A 20,197-nucleotide genomic window follows, 5' to 3' on the forward strand; every position below is an offset into this window, starting at 1 on the left:
TTGGAGCAGACAACATCAATGCTGTTAATTCATGCAAGACATGCACATGACTGGAATGTTGAAAATAACACATGGTTTTGCCAGCATGCAACATACATCAAGCACTTAGTCATGCTTGTCCACTATTATTCTACAAGCATTTTTTTTAATTCGACACATTTTTGCTACCATATTTTTCAGACTATAACACACACATGAGTATAAGACGCACCATGATTTTGAAGAGGTAATTTTTTTTTAAAGGTTTTTGCACTCTGCAGGCCTCCCAAACCCTCTGCAGCCCTCATTTTTTGCAAAAATAAATGGGGGGCATGCAGAGGTTTGGGAGGCTCTTAAAGTGCTCCTGGGGGCTGGGAGGGCAAAAATGAGCAAAAAAAACCCCCTGTTTTTTGTTTGTTTTTGCCCTCCTCAGCCCTCAGGAGTACTTTGCAAGTCTCCCAAACCCTCTGCATGCCCATTTTTGCAAAAGGGTGGGGTTTCGGTAGGCCAATAAATGCTATATTCAGTGTATAAGATGCACCCAGTTTTTTTGTAGGAAAAAGATACATCTTATACTCAAAAATATGGTAATTCATTTGGAAGATAGCTTGGATATTTACTAATATTTTAAAGGATGTTATGTGGATTTTTCTAAGTTCTGACTTTATTCCTTGCTCTCAGAGCAAGTTTAGAAGGGCAAAGTGGTGGGTTGAAACATTCTGCCTTATCAGTATTCTGGCAAAAGAAAATTACTTCCAAGAGCCAAGGTGGCGCAGTGGTTAAATGCAGCACTGCAGGCTACTGCTAGATCAGCAGGTCAGCGGTTCAAATCTCACCGGCTCAGGGTTGACTCAGCCTTCCATCCTTCCAAGGTGGGTAAAATGAGGACCCAGATTGTTGGGGGCAATATGCTGACTCTCTGTAAACCGCTTAGAGAGGCCTGAAAGGCCTATGAAGCGGTATATAAGTCTACTGCTATTGCTATTGCTACTATCAGCTGTTGCCTTTCATTATTTAAAACAAGCAGTGAGATAGTTACTGCCTCAAAGATTTGACTGCAAGTTGCATCCCATTTATAAGATATCAAAGCAAGTCATAAAGATTGTTACCTAACATCAAAGCTGGGAACATCACTTCAACTTTAGAGCCTTTGCGTTCTTTAAAATAAGCAACAGGTAGCAAATTTACTGGGTGTACATTTATTTTACATTTATCCATCTGGGTTTTTTTAAGATCCAGGAGACTGGAAAATGGGTAATTGCATATAATTTCTTACATAGTAACGTTTTTTCTGTAACATCTGAAAGATGTGGCCTTCTCTTTTAATTTTTTTTGTGCTATTATTAGCATGTAACTGACTGTTCTCAATATGTCCTTGACTTTCTAGGAATTTCACAGACAAGTAGCTTACAAGCAAATAATAGTTAAAACAGAATGATTCCAGATGCAAACAAAAAAGCTGCAAGATGGTTTTAAGACATTACATTGCCAGCACACAAAAAGGAAAACAACATTTGCACATATAAAGAGTATCACATGCATCCAAGTTTAGAGGCCACACACCTTGAAAAGCTGGCGACTGTGGCGCAACCACGGTTACTGGCTTTGTCATTGGGGCAGAGGAGAAAGGATCCTCAGTCGGTATGCTAAAGGTGTTTGTAATCTGGGAGCACAATGAGCTAATGCTATCGACTTCTCCTTCAGATTCAGGAACTGAAAGCAGAAAAAAGAAGTTTGCACAGATATGGCCCAGCATAATACAAAGATACCTTCCTGCTTTTACACAATGTCGTCCTTTGATCTTTCCCCCCTGCATGATTAGGAAAAACTACATATGTCCTCTGAAAACCCTAAGAGGAAAAGTTAAGAACAAAGAAAAAATTGGGGAATGAACATGAAGGTTACAATTATTCTGATTTTATGTCAGTTTCTCAGAGTATTTACATCCATATTAAATATCAGAATAATTATCAAAGTTGCACAACTTTCACTTGCAAAAGCTGGGCCTTTAATTCATCAAGCACTGCAAATATATATTAATCAAGATATGCTGACCAAAGTCAAAATGTTTTTGACTAAATGGACTCCTTATAGTTCAAAGGTAATTAACAGCAGTCAATAAACTTTGAATAGAGTTATCAAACCCATATTTGGTAATATGTGATGTTATCTAGAAATTCTGATTATATTTAGAAGAAACCTATCAGTTTCTAATATAATATTACAACTTGGAGGTCATAAAACCAGCAACAAAGTGGCATCTTGTAGTGACATATCAAATGATAAAAATAGAAGTTCTGAAGAGAATCAGAACAGAATAACAGAGTTGGAAGAGACCTTGGACGTCTTCTAGTCCAACCCCCTGCTTAGGCAGGAAACCCTACACCACTTCAGACAAATGATTATCCAACATCTTCTTAAATGCTTCCAGTGTTGGAGTATTCACAACTTCTTGAGGCAAGTTGTTCCACCGATTAATTGTTCTGCCAGGACATGTCTCTTTAGTTCTAAGCTGCTTCTCTCTGTGATTAGTTTCCACCCATTGATTCTTGTCCTGCCCTCAGGTGCCTTGGAAAATAGCTCGACTCCTTCTTTGTGGCAACCCCTGAGATATTGGAACACTGCTATCGTGTCTCCCCTAGTCCTTCTTTTCATTATCAAACCAACATTTATTCTCTCTCAAATGCAGACATAATCAAAACAGTTTTTTTGGGGGGGAGGGGGAATTATCCTACCTGAGTTCTTTATAGGGAAGTCAGTCTTTCTTTGCACTGTGGAGGGCAACTCATTGATTCGTAGAGAAAGCTGGCGTTTAAATGGAGACATCTTCTGGCTAAGAGCAGGGAAACCTCGGAAGGACCCCTGTCTGGCAAGCTGTTCAATAGGAGCATGTCGTCGAGGGATAGCATGAGGATTGCTGGATTCCTTTTCAGCAGAAGTTGCAACTTCAGCAGTAGGAGAAGTGGGCGAACCTGGAGATGGAGCCCTATTGCCAGGTACAACACTTGAAGCAGTTGTTTTCACATCTGTTTCAACTGTAATGAAATATTTTAAAAATGAAGAACATGAGGGCTAATCTTTTCTTTTTTTTTTAATCATTTAGTTCATGAAAAAGTACATTCTTGATGCAAAATATAGCTTCTGGCTTATTTAGTCTTTACATCTTTAACATAAGGCAAATACAATTCAACAATTTAATTTATTACCTAATTAACTTTTTGACTATCAATTAAACTGTCTTATCTCAAGGGGCAAACAAGCATACATAGGATTTGAATAGAGCAGAATAGAACAGAATTCTTTATCGGCCAAGTGTGATTGGCCTTGGAATTTGTCTTTGGTGCATATGCTCTCAGTGTACATAAAAGAAAAGATACATTCATCACAAATCATAAGGTACAACACTTAATAATAGCCATAGGGTACAAATAAGCAATCAAATCATACTAGGAAACAATATTTATTGAAGAGTTGCCATGTGTTACTAAGTGTTTATGTTTGCATCCCCAAACTGAAAGGAGTATATGCAGATGAATAGGTGCTCTTAGTCCTTCAGTTATAAAACTGAGATAAAAATCAGATTTGGATATGTAACAGTTCTAGAAACCTGAGGTCAGACCTCTTTCGCTAAATCTCAAGAGGGAGAGTTTGTCATTATCAGCAACAATATTTCCAGGCCTAAACATTTAGAGAATTGGTTTCAAATTGACCTTTCTCATCTTGTGGACTAATGTCCGAGATGCACTGGAACCTGTACAATGTGTTTTCATCTATAACTTGAGGCTTGCAATGTATTTCTTTTCAATTTGCTGCCGCCATTTATTTTAAGATCAGAAAACAGCAAATTCCTTTATCCTGAGGTACATATTAAAACTGGTCCTTTAGACTTCTATTTAGACACTTCCTATAGTTACTATATTTTGAGCCATGATACATCATATCACAGAGCCATTGAATTTTTTGCACACGAATAAGAAAATGTTGCCCTCAGCTTTATATACTGTATTTTCATGGGACAACAATGTCTAGCCTTTTTTTTCCTGTCAATGAAGCTACATTTTTCATACTGCTTTGCAATCATACATATTATTTATTTTAAAATAATAATGTATGATATACCTTCCACAGTATATGGAGATCATCAAAAGGTACATAACTGTAACCTGCCATGTTTTTCTACTTAATTTATAAAGCTTACACTTAGAGGTTGATATCAGAAGGTTAAATGAGGATTGGAAAATACCAAGCTCCAATGTCAACTCGAACTCTGCCTTTCCTGCCTGGGCATGCACTGGAAATATCACACATAATGAAAGAGGAATCAGCTAACTAGATTGCACTGTTTTGTAGTGAGAACCATGAGAGCCACTCAAATTTTATTCGGCTTGATCTTTACAAAACAGGTAGGTCATGATTATTTTTTCCAAGATCATCAGGTCACAAATACTGGAAACCATTAATGCAGGTGCTTCTCCTTCATTATTCGATAACATGGGATTAGGCACACAGAATTATGTTCAGAACTATGTAAAAAAAGTCAAAAACATTTTCCCCTCTCTAATGTATACTCAAAAGGCAAACTCTAATTATATTATTTCTTTGTGACAAATAGCAAACGCCGATTTATTTACAAAATATATAAAATATATTTATGTTTTATTCATGAAGTCAATTTAATAATTATCATTAACCTATTGATCTTTTGGCTATGATTCATTTTCTCAAAATTAGTTGAAAAAGAAAGTAGTGTTAGTTTGTGGAAAATCCTCCTAGGATGCTATTTTTAGCAGAATTAATGCATAACAATGAACAAGCTTTTGAGTTCTACATAACCCTTTTTGAGACTACATGGTATGATAAAAAATGCTTTATGAAGACATGACATCCAAAATCAATCCTGGGACCATGGCTGGATTACACAGTTAGATTATGTAGGTATCAGGTTATATTCAAGATTTTTCAGTAAAACAGTAGTAGCTTACTTCTATTTGGCAAAAACTACACCCACATTTTACCAAGATAGAGATATCTCTCCGTATCTGGGTGAGACATAGGAGTTTCCAGAAAGATGAAGAGCAGAAATGAAGAAAACATCAACCATATAAACACAATAAAAACATACAAAAATAATGAAATTTGCTATATCTTCAAGAACACGAGGAAATGCTTGTTAAATACATTATGACTGTTATACCCAGCACTATAATTGAACATCTCATTGATGGCACTATAATTGAACATCTCATTGATACTTTATATGGCCTACAAATATCTATAACATTTGAAAGAATTCAACAATACAACCTATACTTCAAATGGCCAGGTTTGTATTCTATTACCTTTGATGTCTTGTATTTGTCTCATGACTTCCTCTCTTTCTGCTTGTTCAGTTGCCGTGGTAACCCTGAAAGACCCCTCCCTTGTGAAAGTGGTTCTACTGGCATCAAAGGTGGCTGTCACCCCACATTCTTTCTCTCTCTTTTGCTTTCGCTCCAAACATGCTGCAAATGCACAGCCAACTGCATGACTCAACCTCTCTCCCTGAAAAAGATCTCACATTAATTAGAAACGAACCCAGAAACCACCCCACTACTGCCAAATGATAGCTGGCACTCCATATAATCAACCTTTTTGTGTAAAATCCAACCAAAAAGATTCAGAGCAACAAATGAAACTAGTTTTAAAATTACATGATTTTTAACCATTTGGAGAAAAGGAGACTGAATACTTTTATTTACTTGGGATATTAAACTATGTTGGCCAAATACCTACTAAAATACTGTTATAAAAATCAAAAATTAAGTCTACACATTTTAAATATTTTCTACATTGCAAGTACATGAAGTCCATCATTCAGATCAACATTTGCACTGGACTGTTACAATCTTTAGAAATTTAACATATTTAGATTCAAATCCATAAGATTTATGAATGGGCTTTCTTTATTTACTGCATTTATAAATTGCCACAATAAATTAGGATTCTGGGTGGTGAACACACAATTGACATACCACATAAGGCCATAAATACAAGCTTCCAGCAAATAAAAATCATGCATTTTTAATTTTTATATACTATTTTTATTTACATACTAAAGTTGAATTAAAATCCTGGAAACATTCCCCACCCAGTATTGATTTGTACATGACATACTACTCTTTGTTAAGTGAAAAGACCTACCGTGTCTTTTACAGCCATAAAGCAATGACATATCCAACGTCTTGTAGTACCATCTCGACATATGTAAGAAAACGCTCGGTCAAAATTCCTATCCGGAGCACAGAAGGAGACCTTTTCTATTGTCTGATCAACTATAAGATCCTTTAAAAAAGGGGGACAATATATTTCAAGTCATTCCAGGAATTTGGAATACCACAGCAATATGTTTTTCAACTTGTCTTTCAAAAGAAAAATGTTTTTCTAATACAGGCAAATGTTTTTATCAGTACAGATTTCTGGCATAGGATACGTTGCATCTCTCAAGGAACCAGTAACATTTTATTTAGCTGAAGTATGGCAAGCTTGATCAGGATTTTAAAATGAGTTCCGTGGGAAATGGAGATAGTAAGATCTTCAGATGGGTTGTAAATCTACAGATCTACAAATGTATTTTAGAAGCTGACAAGGTTGCTAGAAAGTAACCTAGCAAGCAACAATTAAAAAAAACCATTGGTTTACAACCTCAACATCCCTGTACTATTTCTCAGCATAGAAGAAATATGTAGGATAAAACTTATTTTCCAATACAAATAAGTTTTCATAGAAATAACGGGGACCTGGATGGATGACTTATATAATGGGAGTACAGTAATTGAAGGACATAATTGCTTCAAAATGAATAGAAGCATTATTACAAAAGGAGGTGGAATTGCACTGTGAATTAGAAGTATCACACTTGCTAAGAAATCTATATGAGCAAAGCTAGCAACACCTTAAACACGAATTTAATTACATTCAAAATAAACAGAGGAACAAATAAAAATTGCAGTTAATGTCTCCTACTGCCTCCCAGCCAAGGAGAAAATGTAGCCGATATTCTCTAAGTGCAAACGGAAGTTCTTTGAAAGAGGCATATAATAGTAGCAATGGGGGACAGAGTTATCAGCTGAGATTGGTGTTGCCAAGAAAAACAAAAAGAGCTTCTTCGGATATTAAAAAGAAAAAGAGATCAGCATGCCATCTGCTCACTGAAGGCAGCAAAATGGGAATAAGGTAACAAAGAAAAGGCTGAGCTACTTGAATCCTATTCTGATTCATTCTTCTCTAACAGGAAAGTATGTGTTCTACAAGACAATTGTGAAAAGAATCATTTAATTTTGGGACCAATACAAAATGGTCAGGGAATACCTATTTATTTTGAATGTTTAAATCTCCATTACATCCAAATGAACTGAAGTAATGTGTTTATAGTCTGGTCAAACCTTTCTGTATTATAACTGAGAAATCATGGAAGAAAAGAGAAGGGCTGGATGACTGCAGGGGGCAAATCTCCTTTTTTTCAAAAGAAAAAAAATGAAAATCTAAGAAACTATAGATTGCTTATTTTAAACAACCACATCCAGGAATATTCTAGAGGAGATTATAGGGATATCAATCTGTAAGCAGCCTGAAAACTACAGGAAACTACTAAGAACTACAGGTAGTCCTCTATTTACGACCACAATTGAGAGCAAAATTTATGTTGCTAAGTGAAACATTTGTTAACCGAGTTACCCCATTTTATGAGTTTCACTTAACAATTGTTAAGTGAATCATTGCATTTGTTAAATCAGTAGCTTGGTTCTTTAAGTGAATCTGGATTCCCCATAGACTTTGCTTGTCAGAAGGTGGCAAAAGCAGATCACATGACCCCAAGATATTGCAGCCATCATAAATATGAACAGGTTGCCAAGCATCTGAATTTTGATCATGTGACCGTAGGGATGCTGCAACAGTAGCAAGTGTGAAAAACGGTTGTATGTCACTTTTTTTCAGAGCCGTTATAACTTTGAACAGTCACTAAATGAACTGTTGTAAGTCAAGGACTACCTGTACTCATAGTCAACATAGATTTTCCAAGAATAAGTCTTGCCAATCTAAGTTTCTGATTTTTGGCTGGGTATTTTAAGAGCTACTACAGCTATAAAATATCTTGCTTTTAGCAGAATGTCTCATGACGTTCTGCTTAACAAGCTAATGAAGTAGGGGCTGGATGGTTAAGTGGATATATATTTAGTCTGAATATTGTATACAAAGTGTGCTAACAGCAGGTCCTTCAGAAACTAGGGTGAAGAATTAACTGAGGTACCTCAAGATCTTAGCACAAGCACTGTCGTTTCTGCTTCATGATTTATGTATTACCAGATTGTTAATTCAGCCAATTGTGGGATTTTGTAGGATTTTTTTCCTACCATATCTAGTAAACCTAGATCCAGTAAACCAAGTGTTTAACTGTTCAATATTTCTTTAATATCAGGATTTTTTACCCTCTTGCTTTTATGAATTCAGACATACACACTTATTCACTGAGGACATCAAAAGACAAAATGAAATTTTTTATTGACTTACAGTACTGTGCAAAAGTTTTAGGCAGGTGTGAAAAATGCTGTAAACAAAGAATGCTTTCAGACATATAAAGAATGATTGTTTATTTCTGTCAATTTTCAAAATGCAAAGTGAGCAAACAAAAGAAAAATCTAAATCAAATCAATATTTGGTGTGATCATCCCTTGCCTTCAAACCAGCATCAATTCTCATAGGTACACTTGCACAAAGGGATTTTTCAGGATTATAGTCAGGTGTATGATCAACAAATTACACCAAACAGGTGCTAATGATCATCAATGTCACATGTAAGTTGAAACCCAGTCATGAACTGAAACAGAAACAGCTGTCTAGGAGGCTTAAAACTGGGTGAGGAACAGCCAAACTCTGCTATCAAGGTGAGGTTGTGAAAAACAGTTTCACGTCATGGCAAGATTGCGCACAGCAACAAGACACAAGATAGTTATACTGCATTAACAAGGTCTCTCCCAGACAAAGATTTCAAAGCAGACTGGGGTTTCAAAATGTGCTGTTCAAGCTCTTTTGAAGAAGCACAAAGAAACGGGCAATGTTGAGGATCGTAGATGCAGTGGTCGGCCAAGGAAACTTATGCAGCAGATGAAAGACACATCAAGCTTATTACCCTTCAAAATCAGAAGATGTCCAGCAGTGCCATCAGCTCAGAACTGGCAGAAACCAGTTGGATCCAGGTATACCCATCTACTATCTGGAGAAGTCTGCCCAGAAGTGGTCTTCATGGAAGTTGCAGCCAAAAAGCCATACCTCTGACATGGGAAAAAGGCCAAGCGACTAAAGTATGCATGAAAACATAGGAACTTTTGGACTGATGAGTCAAAATGTGAAATATTTGGCTGTAGCAGAAGGCAGTTTGTTTGTCGAAGGGCTGGAGAGCGGTACAATAATGAGTGTCTGCAGGCAACAGTGAAGCATGGTGGAGGTTGCTGGAACGTTTGGGGCTGCCTTTCTGCAAATGGAGTTGGAGATTTGGTCAGGATTAATGGTGGGCTCAATGCTGAGAAATACAGGCAGATACTTATCCATCATGCAATACCATTGGGGAGGCATATGATTGGTCCCAAATTTATTCTGCAGCAGGACAACGACCCCAAGCATATGGCTAAAGTCATTAAGAACTATCTTCAGCGTAAAGAAGAACAATAAATACTGGAAGTGAAGGCATGGCCCCCATGGAGCCCTAATCTCAACCTCATCAAGTGTGTCTGGGATTATATGAAAAGACAGAAGGATGTGAGAAAGCCTACATCCACAGAAGATCTGTGGTTAGTTCTCCAAGATGTTTGGAACAACCTACCAGCCGAGTTCCGTCAAAAACTGTGTGCAAGTGTACCTAGAAGAATTACTGCTGTTTTGAAGGCAAAGGGTGATCACACCAAATATTGATTTGATTTAGATTTTTCTTTTGTTTGCTCACTTTGCATTTTGAAAATTGACAAAAATAAACAATCATTATTTATATTTCTGAAAGCATTCTTTGTTTACAGCATTTTTTCACACCTGGCTACAACTTTTGCACAGTACTGTATATGAAAGGATCAGACAACATTTTGTTTAATTAACGCTGACTCAAAACCAAACAGCAGCTAACCTTTGTTTTCTCATCCACAACTCTGAGTCCATCTGCTGAAACCCACAGGACTGCTTTAACTGCCTTCTTTCCACTCTTGCGAGGAAGGAAAAAGAGAAAAAAAAGGATTATTGCTAGGCTGTTAAACAAACTGAATTCTGATTTCCTCTTTCCAAGAAGCACAAAAGTCATAGAGACGATATCCAACTCCAGCAGGAATGCCCAAAGCCAGATATTCAGATCAAACAGCAAGAGCTCCAGAGAACCAAGCTGAAGCCAGTTTTTTTTTTTAAAAAAAAACACAATGCAAAAGGAAGGGGAAAGAACAGGATGAGTCAAGTGGGTTAAAAAAATTCATATAAAGGCAAAGAATTCAAACTCAAATTCTTTACCTATTTAAAACCAAATAAACCATCAGTTAACTCTGATGCTTAAGGAGTTACATCACAAGTAGTTTTCCCCCTTCCAACTTTTAGCAGTCAACTTTCTCTTTTTTCCATTATCTCAATATTCCACCCAAGTTCCTCTCAAAGGAATTATGCATAACACTGCCATTAATTTTAACATTTTCATAATTTAGCCTACTCTTTCCCCAAGAGCTCGTGTTAGGTATAAGCACTTCTACTGCCTTACTTTTGTTTTATGCTAACTGGTAATAGAAGGTAATCCTTGTAGATATATGGATATTTCTATAAATATGGAAACTAAAATCCTGCCTTCCCCCCCCCACCTTTTATGAACTTACTTAAAATATCTAAACCATCCTTCCAGAAATACCAATGGTCTTTTCAGATTATGTACATTTTTATCCTGCCTTTCCTTAAAGTGCACAAGGAAGTACATAGTCCCTCCATCGCATTTACTGACTGGAAGCTTTCTGTGAGTGATGTAACACATTGGTGAATTGTTTTTATGCTGTCATCTATTGTTTTACTTGTTGTAAACTCTCCAAAATCATATATATGAGGTGGGCAGCTACAGAAATTGAAATAAATATATAAATCCAATACAAGACTGGTCTTTTAGAAATCTTCACAAATACAAATTATAATAAGGAACGTACCAGAAATGATAGTGGGAAGCACAGCTCCAAAAGAAAAGAACAGTTTGATTATCTGCATTTGTAGAGAAATATATTTCTCACAGATAATATGCTTAGTGATTGTGGCAGTTTTCACCTTCTGTCCTGTATTGTATAACCTAATTTGCTTACGTAACAATACATTAAATACAGCTAAGGTTATTTCAGCCATATTTTTATATGGTATGCTTTGCTAAGTTCTCAGCTTATATAACTTGGCAGATCAGTGACTAAAATATTGTTAATTTGATACTTTTTCACTGCAGTAAAAAAGAATATTCAATAGTTGTTTCATTTGCTTTTTCACCTAGTGTACATCTTTAGAGCTACTGTGAACCTATTTACAGCTTTAAAATTTAGCCTAAGACTAAACATGTATAGTAAAAGATTGTCATATACATCATAGCATACAGATTTATCAAAAAGATTTAATTTTTCCATTTATATTCTGCCTTTTTGGCCATAATTGTACTATGATTTTTCATCTAATTATGTAGTAAAGTGTCTTCATCATGAATCATGCCAAAGCTTAAGCTTCAAATATTGGATTGCTTTGATTTTTGTAGTTATAAAAATACTAAACTGGGAATCATGCTATCTTCCCTTCAAACTTCACTTCTGTCATATTTAATTAAAGTAGCATTAAGCAAGCAATCATGGCTTCTATCTGCAAAATAAGGATAAAATTGGACTTTCATATAGAGAGGGTTATTAAGGATTACAAAATAATTATGTGAAGTCAGTTGAATATCTAAAAGTGTCCTACTGCTAAGGTAAAATTTCCCATTCCAAGAAGGGATTACAACTTTATAGTAGAGTATAGTAGTCACAACAGATGTTAAGAAAAGTTACTTAACCACAAATAAGGTGCAATGAAAGAAAGGAAACACTTTTAGTCATAGAAGGGCATCAGGTTTATTTCAGAGAATCTATTTGAATTTATGTATGGAAAAGCAAACTTTTTTAAACTTCGATTTCTTATTTTCAAAAGCTAAAGAGTTCCATGCAAAATCCATGCAAAAAAATAATTAATCAATCTTTGGCCCAATACTTTTTCATTGTAATTTCAATGAACTGGTTTCAACCCTGTCTTCTGAACTTTTCTGCTTACTGAACTGAGCATCAGAGTTCATCTTTTGATGTCTGTCACTCTATGGTTTTGTCTGGTTTAGCCACTGAATCAAGAGTTTTGTGACTATATCTCATTCTATTTGTGGTATTACACCTCTAAATGTGATGCAATGTAGAACTAATATCACCATTCTTTGATACTGTTAATTTTGCTGCACTGTGTCTGACATTCCTTTTTTTTCTTTGTTTCAATAATTATTTTTTCTAAAATTATAATAATGCACTTAAATTACCCTGATGGCCACCTTATGAAAAGACAGGATGGAAAATGTAAATGCATACACTCAGAAGAGCTGGAAACATCAGCACTCTTGAACAGTAAGTGAATCATTCATTAATTCTAAAATTACTTTTTACTGAATGTAAGTTATAAATATAACCCTAATGTAGCCCAAAAGATTCTAGCTTGACCAGAATCTATGATAATGTGAGACCTTTGAGGGAGGGATGAATGGAGAACCTTTTACAAGCTCCCAAGACAGGCTTTATTGCCATCCATTTTGTAGGATGTCATACATATCACAATGCTATACTATGGATGTAACTCCTTACAGCACAAAGACAATGAATCATTAAACTTACTTTTCCAAAGAAGCCTTTGAAGAACTTCCTTTCCTGGAGGAACAGGGGGGACAAGTCGAATGCTATTACTGTAGGTAGCTAAAGTGTCCCAAGGTTTCAAACCAACATATACATATAAAAATGGGGATTGAAGGAAAATAGGGAATGCTTAAGAGTTATCCATAGTGGATGTGACAGGCAGATGTGAAAAGTCCCATGAAAATGCATATAAAAGGCTTTACATGGACTTTTATTAGGACAGGCTATAGCTCTGAAATCAGTGGAAAGAGGGGGGGGGAAGAATAATCAGATCCAATTTCATGCAAAATGTTTGCTTCATTTTTGTTTGTTCCCTTAGCTTTTAGTAGGGTTACAAGCCAAACTTGGCAGCAGACAAGGACTCGTTTCAAACTGGGTGATGATGATTTGGAACACACAGATTAATGTATGACATTTTGAAAACTGGAAATATTAACAGAGATCAAACAGCATGAATATTGCTAAGGTGGGGGGGCGAATTGCTCTTTAAAAGTGTTCAAGCCTATATACTCATCTGGTTATTCTCAATTCATATTTCTAAAGCTGATCTGGCAAAAATGTAGAGCATCTTTATGCCAAGGCTTGCTCAGTAGAATCTAAATGTTTTTTTCTAAAAAGGCTTCACACTAAATGCCTGTTAACATCACACAAATTATTCTTTCTGTAAATTTTCTTTCAGAAACTGTCAAGGAAAATGAGTAATCTACTAAAAACTGGAATAGCAACTTTTGCAACTTTAAGTTGTGTGGAGTTCAACTCCCAGAATTCTGTAACCAGAGCAGCTGGGAGTTGAAGTCCACATAGCTTAAAGTGGGAAGATTGAAAAGCACTGTTCCAGATGTTCTGAATGACAACCTTCATTTCTTTTTGCCAGTACTGGCTAGAAAGCTGAAACCCAACATCACCATTTACACAGCACAATTTATCTCCTCTCTACTATATTTATTATTCAATATTATCCAAATTCCAGTTTGCAGACGTAATATGCAATGTGTATTTAACATGCCCAGTTAAATAAATGGATGTTACAATTTGATATGCAATTAAATTTGGTAGACTTAGTATACATTTTACATGAAGCTTATTTTAGAGCTATTTACCTGTTTTAATCACAAATAAAAGCCTCAATGTATTTTTCTTAAAATAATTAATAAGGTATGGAAGAAACAAGAATTTAACATGCTCATGTAATAATCATTGGTATGGCATATGAAATATTTTTATTCGTACGATCATAGCCTTCCAAATTCATAGGTTCATGATAGTTAGGAAAAAACCTCTCCATCAATATGATGTGCTATTGCAATTGAGTATTTTTCCCCATCTTAGAAATCTGCAAGTTGTCATTTTTTTCTCTAAATGTTCCCATATCTGTCACATGCCTATGGATTTCTCTGATGTTTATAGTTTAGGCCCTTGTACAATCAACAATGGATTTCTTTCAATCATCATAGTTATTTTCTTGCTGACACAGACAGAACACATAATGGAAAAAATATATAACAGATACCATGCTTCAGTGATCAAAGTAGCTTATTATTGCAGTACAACCTTACAGGATTCCCAAATAATTGTTGAGAATAATAAGAACATAAAGCTACATAGTTTTTAAAAATGACTGTCACACTGCCAAGTTAAGCATTAAATATCAATATAATCATCTTTCAGAGGGTACACCAGAAGCTATCTTGTGTGGGAGACTATAATTAGTTTCATTTTTAGAAAATGTTAACATAGAAAAAATTGAGATGATCCAGAGACAGTATTGGTGGAGAGCATGCAAAGTGGATTTAGAATAGCTATGGAAGTTAATATTCAGAAACACCACTAATATTTTAAATACAATAAAACTATGTTTCTCGTACCTGCTAAAACAAGAACATATATTAACAAATGTATCATACTTACAAACAAAAGCCTGACATGTTAGAACATCAACACTAAAGACAACTTTAGCTAAATTAAAAAGTATGAAGGAACTATAAAGATGTGTTGGGAATTTTGGAAGCTGCGGTCATGAACAGATTGGGAGAGACCAAGTCGAAAAAAGATTCCCACTTAGCAGCTAAACAGCATCTAATATCACATCCCTCCCTACTGTCAGAATCAATCATTCTACAGTTTCTCTCCTATATGTTAGGTTGTCTATTAACAATGGTTATTACTTGCAAGACCATGCCATCATGTCCTTTCAAATTTTATTCACTGTTTTGACAAAATGTCTGACATGTTTTTCGTGCCAACAGAATTCAATGTAGACCAACATTTAAGCAGTTAGCACAATACAGTGTTAAAAATGATTTAATTGTATTTCCAAGCAAGCATTCCATTTAACTGTAACTTTACAATGCTGAATACCAATGCATGCAATTCAAAATACAATTGAAAATAGAAGTAATGAAATGCCTCATAACGGAATAGGTAATAACAAAAAGATTCCCATTCTCTTTAGTTTAACTGAGCTTGGATATGTTTTTCCCCTATGTAAAAGGAAAAGCAGGAATGAGTATCCCTAGAAAAAGAAAACAGAGTATATCTTTTGGAGTGGTAAAAATGTTCCATGTAATTTTTTGTTGTACACTAATTATCAAAATCCAGAGAATGCACCAACTGAAAGCAAGAAACAGGCATTAAAATGTCTAAAACAGTACAGAAAAAAGGGTGTGGCTATTCACAGTTCGGTGTGTTGTGTCAACATAACATGGCTACATTTAAAAAGAAAATCTAGACTCAACCACCTCTAAATGGCTTAAAGAGTGTTTTAAGAAAATTAGGCTCTACTGCTGCCTTCCCCAACATGGAATATTTCAGAACTTTAGAAAGCCTAAGGAAATACATCAGGTTAAAATGGGAGTTCACTCTATGAAACTGCATTTCAGATATGTTTTTAACAAACTAATCTATGTGACAAAAGCAATGTACTACTGGATGCCCATTTAACATTAGAAGCCTCTTTCAATAATTAGTAAAATATGGTTTGAGAAAAAAGGACTTCAAGGGTGGAAAATCGTTAAAATTAGCATTACGGATCAATGTTTTTTAAAAGCTGCATGGGCTCAATTTCGTACAAGTGTTTAGAAAATATTTAGCAGTTAAAAAAATATCTTTCTACTCTGAGATATTGCAAATATTAGGTGAAAATATGTTAAGAGTAGTAATGGCATCTTGTAACTTAGTCAAGAGAAACACAACTGAAAAATTCAGATGACATTAACTTCTACAACTGAGTTTTATTCAGAAAGTCTGAATTTGAGGTCACCCAACAAATGTGTCTTTCTAAAATTATTGTATTTTAAATTGTCCTGCATGTAGTTTCTATAAACAAATTTTCTGTGCTGCTTAGTTTTAGAATCTAGGCTGCTGTTCCAGAAGAATGTAATAGTAAACAGCAAAAGCTAACAACACCAGTTGTAAGACCATTATGGCATATGCTGTTTTTATTAGTGAGGAATCTGGACTTCAATCTTCATCCCATCCTTTCCCCCTCAATTTCTTCATACATAAGTGAAAACAGATGTTGCGAATGAAAACTGCTCTATGAACCAAATGTCAGCTGTTTAACTGAAAACCTCTGAAACCTCTGGAAACCTCTGTGTGTGTGTGTGTGTGTGTGTGTGTGTGTGTACTGTATGTGTAATGTTGGTGTATGCTTAGATACATAATTATTCCAAATAGCTAAGATGCTTTTACTATAAAAATAATGAGCTCAAGGACAATAGATACATCATACTTCAACATTTCAACATTGAAAATCAAAGTTTCTCAGTATTAGTTAAGGTGTCAGATAGCTATTACAATCCAGGACCATTGTTTCAACAATCTTCCTAAGCTATACTGCAATTCCTCAGTAATAATATGCAATACTTTTATTATTTTAATAAATAATGATCTGCTTTTGGAAAAAAAGGCATGGCAATCTGAAGCTGGAAACATATAAAATAGATTAGTATACATACAGATTTTAGTCTTTTCACAGCATCTTCACATATATGCATTCCTCTGGATTCATCCACTTCTACGTGTCCCAGATACTGATAATGAAAGGGAAGAAAAAGATATTATATTAAAAGATCTTGTACAGACCAATTGACCTGTATCTAGTTATCCAGATTCAACAATTCAAAATTTCAAAGTAAACTTACATAATACTGCAAAACATCAAGAAACAGTGAGGCCTGTAAGCAAAAACAGAACCCTTCCTCCTTACAGAATAGCTTTAACTCAGGGATGTTGGAGGCCTTCCTCACATGAAGTGACCAAAAGATTAAGGGCAAGACTTTGACTTGCCCATTTCAAAACATTGATTTTCTTTGGCTTTAACCATTCTTTGGTCTCGCTTGTGTGCTTGTTTTCTTACTGTGTGTCCCAGTTCCTTTTGAGCTTCAGTTCAAGTACATATATCCTGACATTTTTCTGTAGAATTGCTGTAACAATTCAGAATGCATAGTTCCATCCATGTTGGCAATCTGTCCTGATCCAGAAGCAGCAAAAAAGCCCAAACCATAACATTACCAAGGTTATATTTCACAGATAAGAGTTTTATGCTGGAATGCATATTTTGTAAAATGCAAGGTCCTCCTATTTCGAGTCATGACACACTTCCACATACCTATGTTGTGAAGATCAGACCAGAATTCTGTTCTTTAAATAAGGCAGGATCTCACACACTTGCATCTAATTATCATCTCATTGACCTCAACACCTGGTTCTAATTTCCCCTTAGAAAGAACTGATAATCCTAGAAAAATCCATACTTTTGCCCCACACCAATATATCGCTTTGGATCATTTTCTTGAATATATCAACGAACAGGTATAATGTTTTTGATTCATTTGTTTAATTAGGTTACCTTTATCTAGTTTTAATATTTTTTATGGGAAACAGATCATATTTACATTACATTTATGTAGAGATATTGAAAATTCAAAAGGATTCTATGAATATTTCATTTTGTTTTATACTGCTCAGATTTCACTTTAAACACTGCCTATTTCTCAGGTACAACACATTAAACATAATAGAATGACAAGAGTTGGAAGGTACCTTGAAGGTTTCTAGTCCAACCTCCACCCAGGAAAAAAGTATTCAGAGAAATAGAACAGGTTCAAAGAAAGACTGGGGATGAGCCAATATCTCTTTTGAATTGTACTGGAAGAATTGGACTATACAGATAGTCCTTGATTTATAGTCATTAGTTTAGTGACCCTCTGAAATTACAATGACACTGAAAAAAGTTACCCATTTTTACACTTACAACCATTGCAGCATTTCTATGGTCATGTGATCAAAATTCAGCTGCTTGGCAACTAACTGATATTTATGACGTTTGCTGGGTCATGTGATCTTCTGACAAGCAAAGTCAATGAGGAAGTCAGATTTACTTAACAACTGTTTTACTAACTTAACAACTGCAGTGATTTTCTTAATTAACTGTGGCAAGAAAACCTAACAACTGTAGCTTAAAATGGAACAAAATACACTTAACAACAGTCTTGCTTAGCAACAGAAACTGTGATCATAGGTAGAGTATTCAATTTTAAGAAGAGAAGAAAATACTGATAGTACTTTTCCAACAGTTGAAACAACACCAACAAATCATCAAGATCTGTTTTCCACCTTTCAAGATTGAAATATATGTAAGCTAGGTATAATGTAAAGACAGCTTTTGAGTGAATGTTAGAAGAAAATTCTAGCTATAGTAGTATTTTTGGCAACAGAATCAATTAACTGGAAGATGGTGGGTTCTACGTCACTGGATGTGTTCAGTCAGCAATCTATCAGAGATGCTTTCATTTAAATTCCTGAAGAGAACAAGAGATTGGAGTCACAGTCTATGCAACCCTTTCCAGTTTCAATTCCACATCCTTAATATGTGCTTGGAAAATTTAGTTTCAATGCAATCTGCTAGAATCACCTTGAGTGCTTATTGTCTGACATGTTATCTGATATCAATGCAAACTTACAAGAAATTCCTTTTTATACGATTGAAAAAAATTAATCTTCAGAGTAGTTCACAGTTAGCTATTCTGAAGGCTGACTAAGAATACATCATTCTGTATGGTTCAACCACTCGCATTGCCAAGAATCAAGACTGATTTTATGTCATAATCAGTTAGTCAATCAATCAATCAATCAATCAATCACATACTATAAAGAGTTTTCTAACGTCGTCACCATAACAACTATGTGCCTAGCTGGCACATCAAAATTACTATGCACCATGAACATATATAATTTCATCATTGGCCACAGCTGTGTCACCTGGCTGTGCTCTTATTACCACTTTTATAAAAAAAATCTAGAAAACAGGGATCATTACATAAGTCATAACCAATTAATTTCAATTAGCAGCTATGGATATCTGGGTCTAGATCTGGGAATATTCCATCTTTGGCCTTCAATGTTGTACTTCCCCTTTCAATGTTGGTACCTGATCTGTGTGTCTTCTTGACTCACAGCTCTTGCTTGAAAAACTGTTGGCAGCTGTTGCCAGGAAAGCCTTTACCCAACTCCGACAAGTGTACCCTTTCTTAGGTTGAGGATCCTTCAGTCAGTCAGTCAATCATGCTTTAGTCACCTCATGCAATGTGATCTAGAGGGAGCTGCCCTTGAAGATCACTTGGAAGTGTTAACTGTTCCTGAATGCAGTGGCGCAAAAAAACTGCTTTCTGAGCTGTATTGGTTGCTAATTTTCTTCCAGGTGCAATTCAAGGTGCTGGTTGTTACCTATAAATATGGTCTGATTACTTGAGGGCATAGACTATTTGAGAGACACTTGTCTCCCATAGCATCTGCCTGGCCATTTATGATTCTCCAGAATTGGCACATTTTGGGTTTCTTCAATTAAATAATATAATGTATCGGGACCCTGGAAGTGCAACTTTTCTATAGCAGCATCTGCCCTTTCGGATACGGTTCCTCCCAAGATCCAAATAGATCACATCCTGCTTTTGTTTAGAAGAACTATGAAGAATTAAGTTCTTTACCTGGGCCTTTAGTGAGGGAGAGTGACACCCTGGCTTCAGGGTGTCACTCAGTCTGATCTGTCACACTTACCATCTTTTATCATATTTTATGTTTTCGTGATTTTATTGTAATTTCTTTGATTGTTATGAGCCACCCAAATTCATTGACAGCCAGTCAGCATACAACTTTAATAAATTATTACAATGGTTCATCACACATTCGATGAGAAGTAAAGCATCTTCAAGCAAAACAAAGAAAGTCCGGTTGCCTTTTGAAAAAGCACCTTTGGGACAACCATGACCTGGATGAAT

The 20,197-nt window shown here is 35.5% G+C and overlaps 1 protein-coding gene across 5 annotated transcripts in view; it reads right to left on the reverse strand.

Annotated features, from left to right (window-relative positions):
- Positions 1–20,197, reverse strand: part of NUMB (NUMB endocytic adaptor protein) — a 72,224-nt gene that overhangs the window by 4,867 nt on the left and 47,160 nt on the right. For 3 of the 5 annotated variants that reach the window (XM_032228610.1, XM_032228589.1, XM_032228595.1), the window contains exons 3-9: positions 16,877–16,951; positions 12,903–12,935; positions 10,130–10,204; positions 6,160–6,300; positions 5,319–5,520; positions 2,715–3,014; positions 1,543–1,692 (exon numbers count right to left, since the gene is read on the reverse strand). In XM_032228610.1, the coding sequence (XP_032084501.1) occupies positions 1,543–1,692; positions 2,715–3,014; positions 5,319–5,520; positions 6,160–6,300; positions 10,130–10,204; positions 12,903–12,935; positions 16,877–16,951 (976 nt within the window). The remainder of the gene's footprint in view (positions 1–1,542; positions 1,693–2,714; positions 3,015–5,318; positions 5,521–6,159; positions 6,301–10,129; positions 10,205–12,902; positions 12,936–16,876; positions 16,952–20,197) is intronic. The other 2 variants (XM_032228619.1, XM_032228603.1) reach the window with 1 other exon arrangement.

Source organism: Thamnophis elegans, chromosome 1, assembly GCF_009769535.1.
Source record: "Thamnophis elegans isolate rThaEle1 chromosome 1, rThaEle1.pri, whole genome shotgun sequence".
NCBI lineage: Eukaryota > Metazoa > Chordata > Lepidosauria > Squamata > Colubridae > Thamnophis > Thamnophis elegans.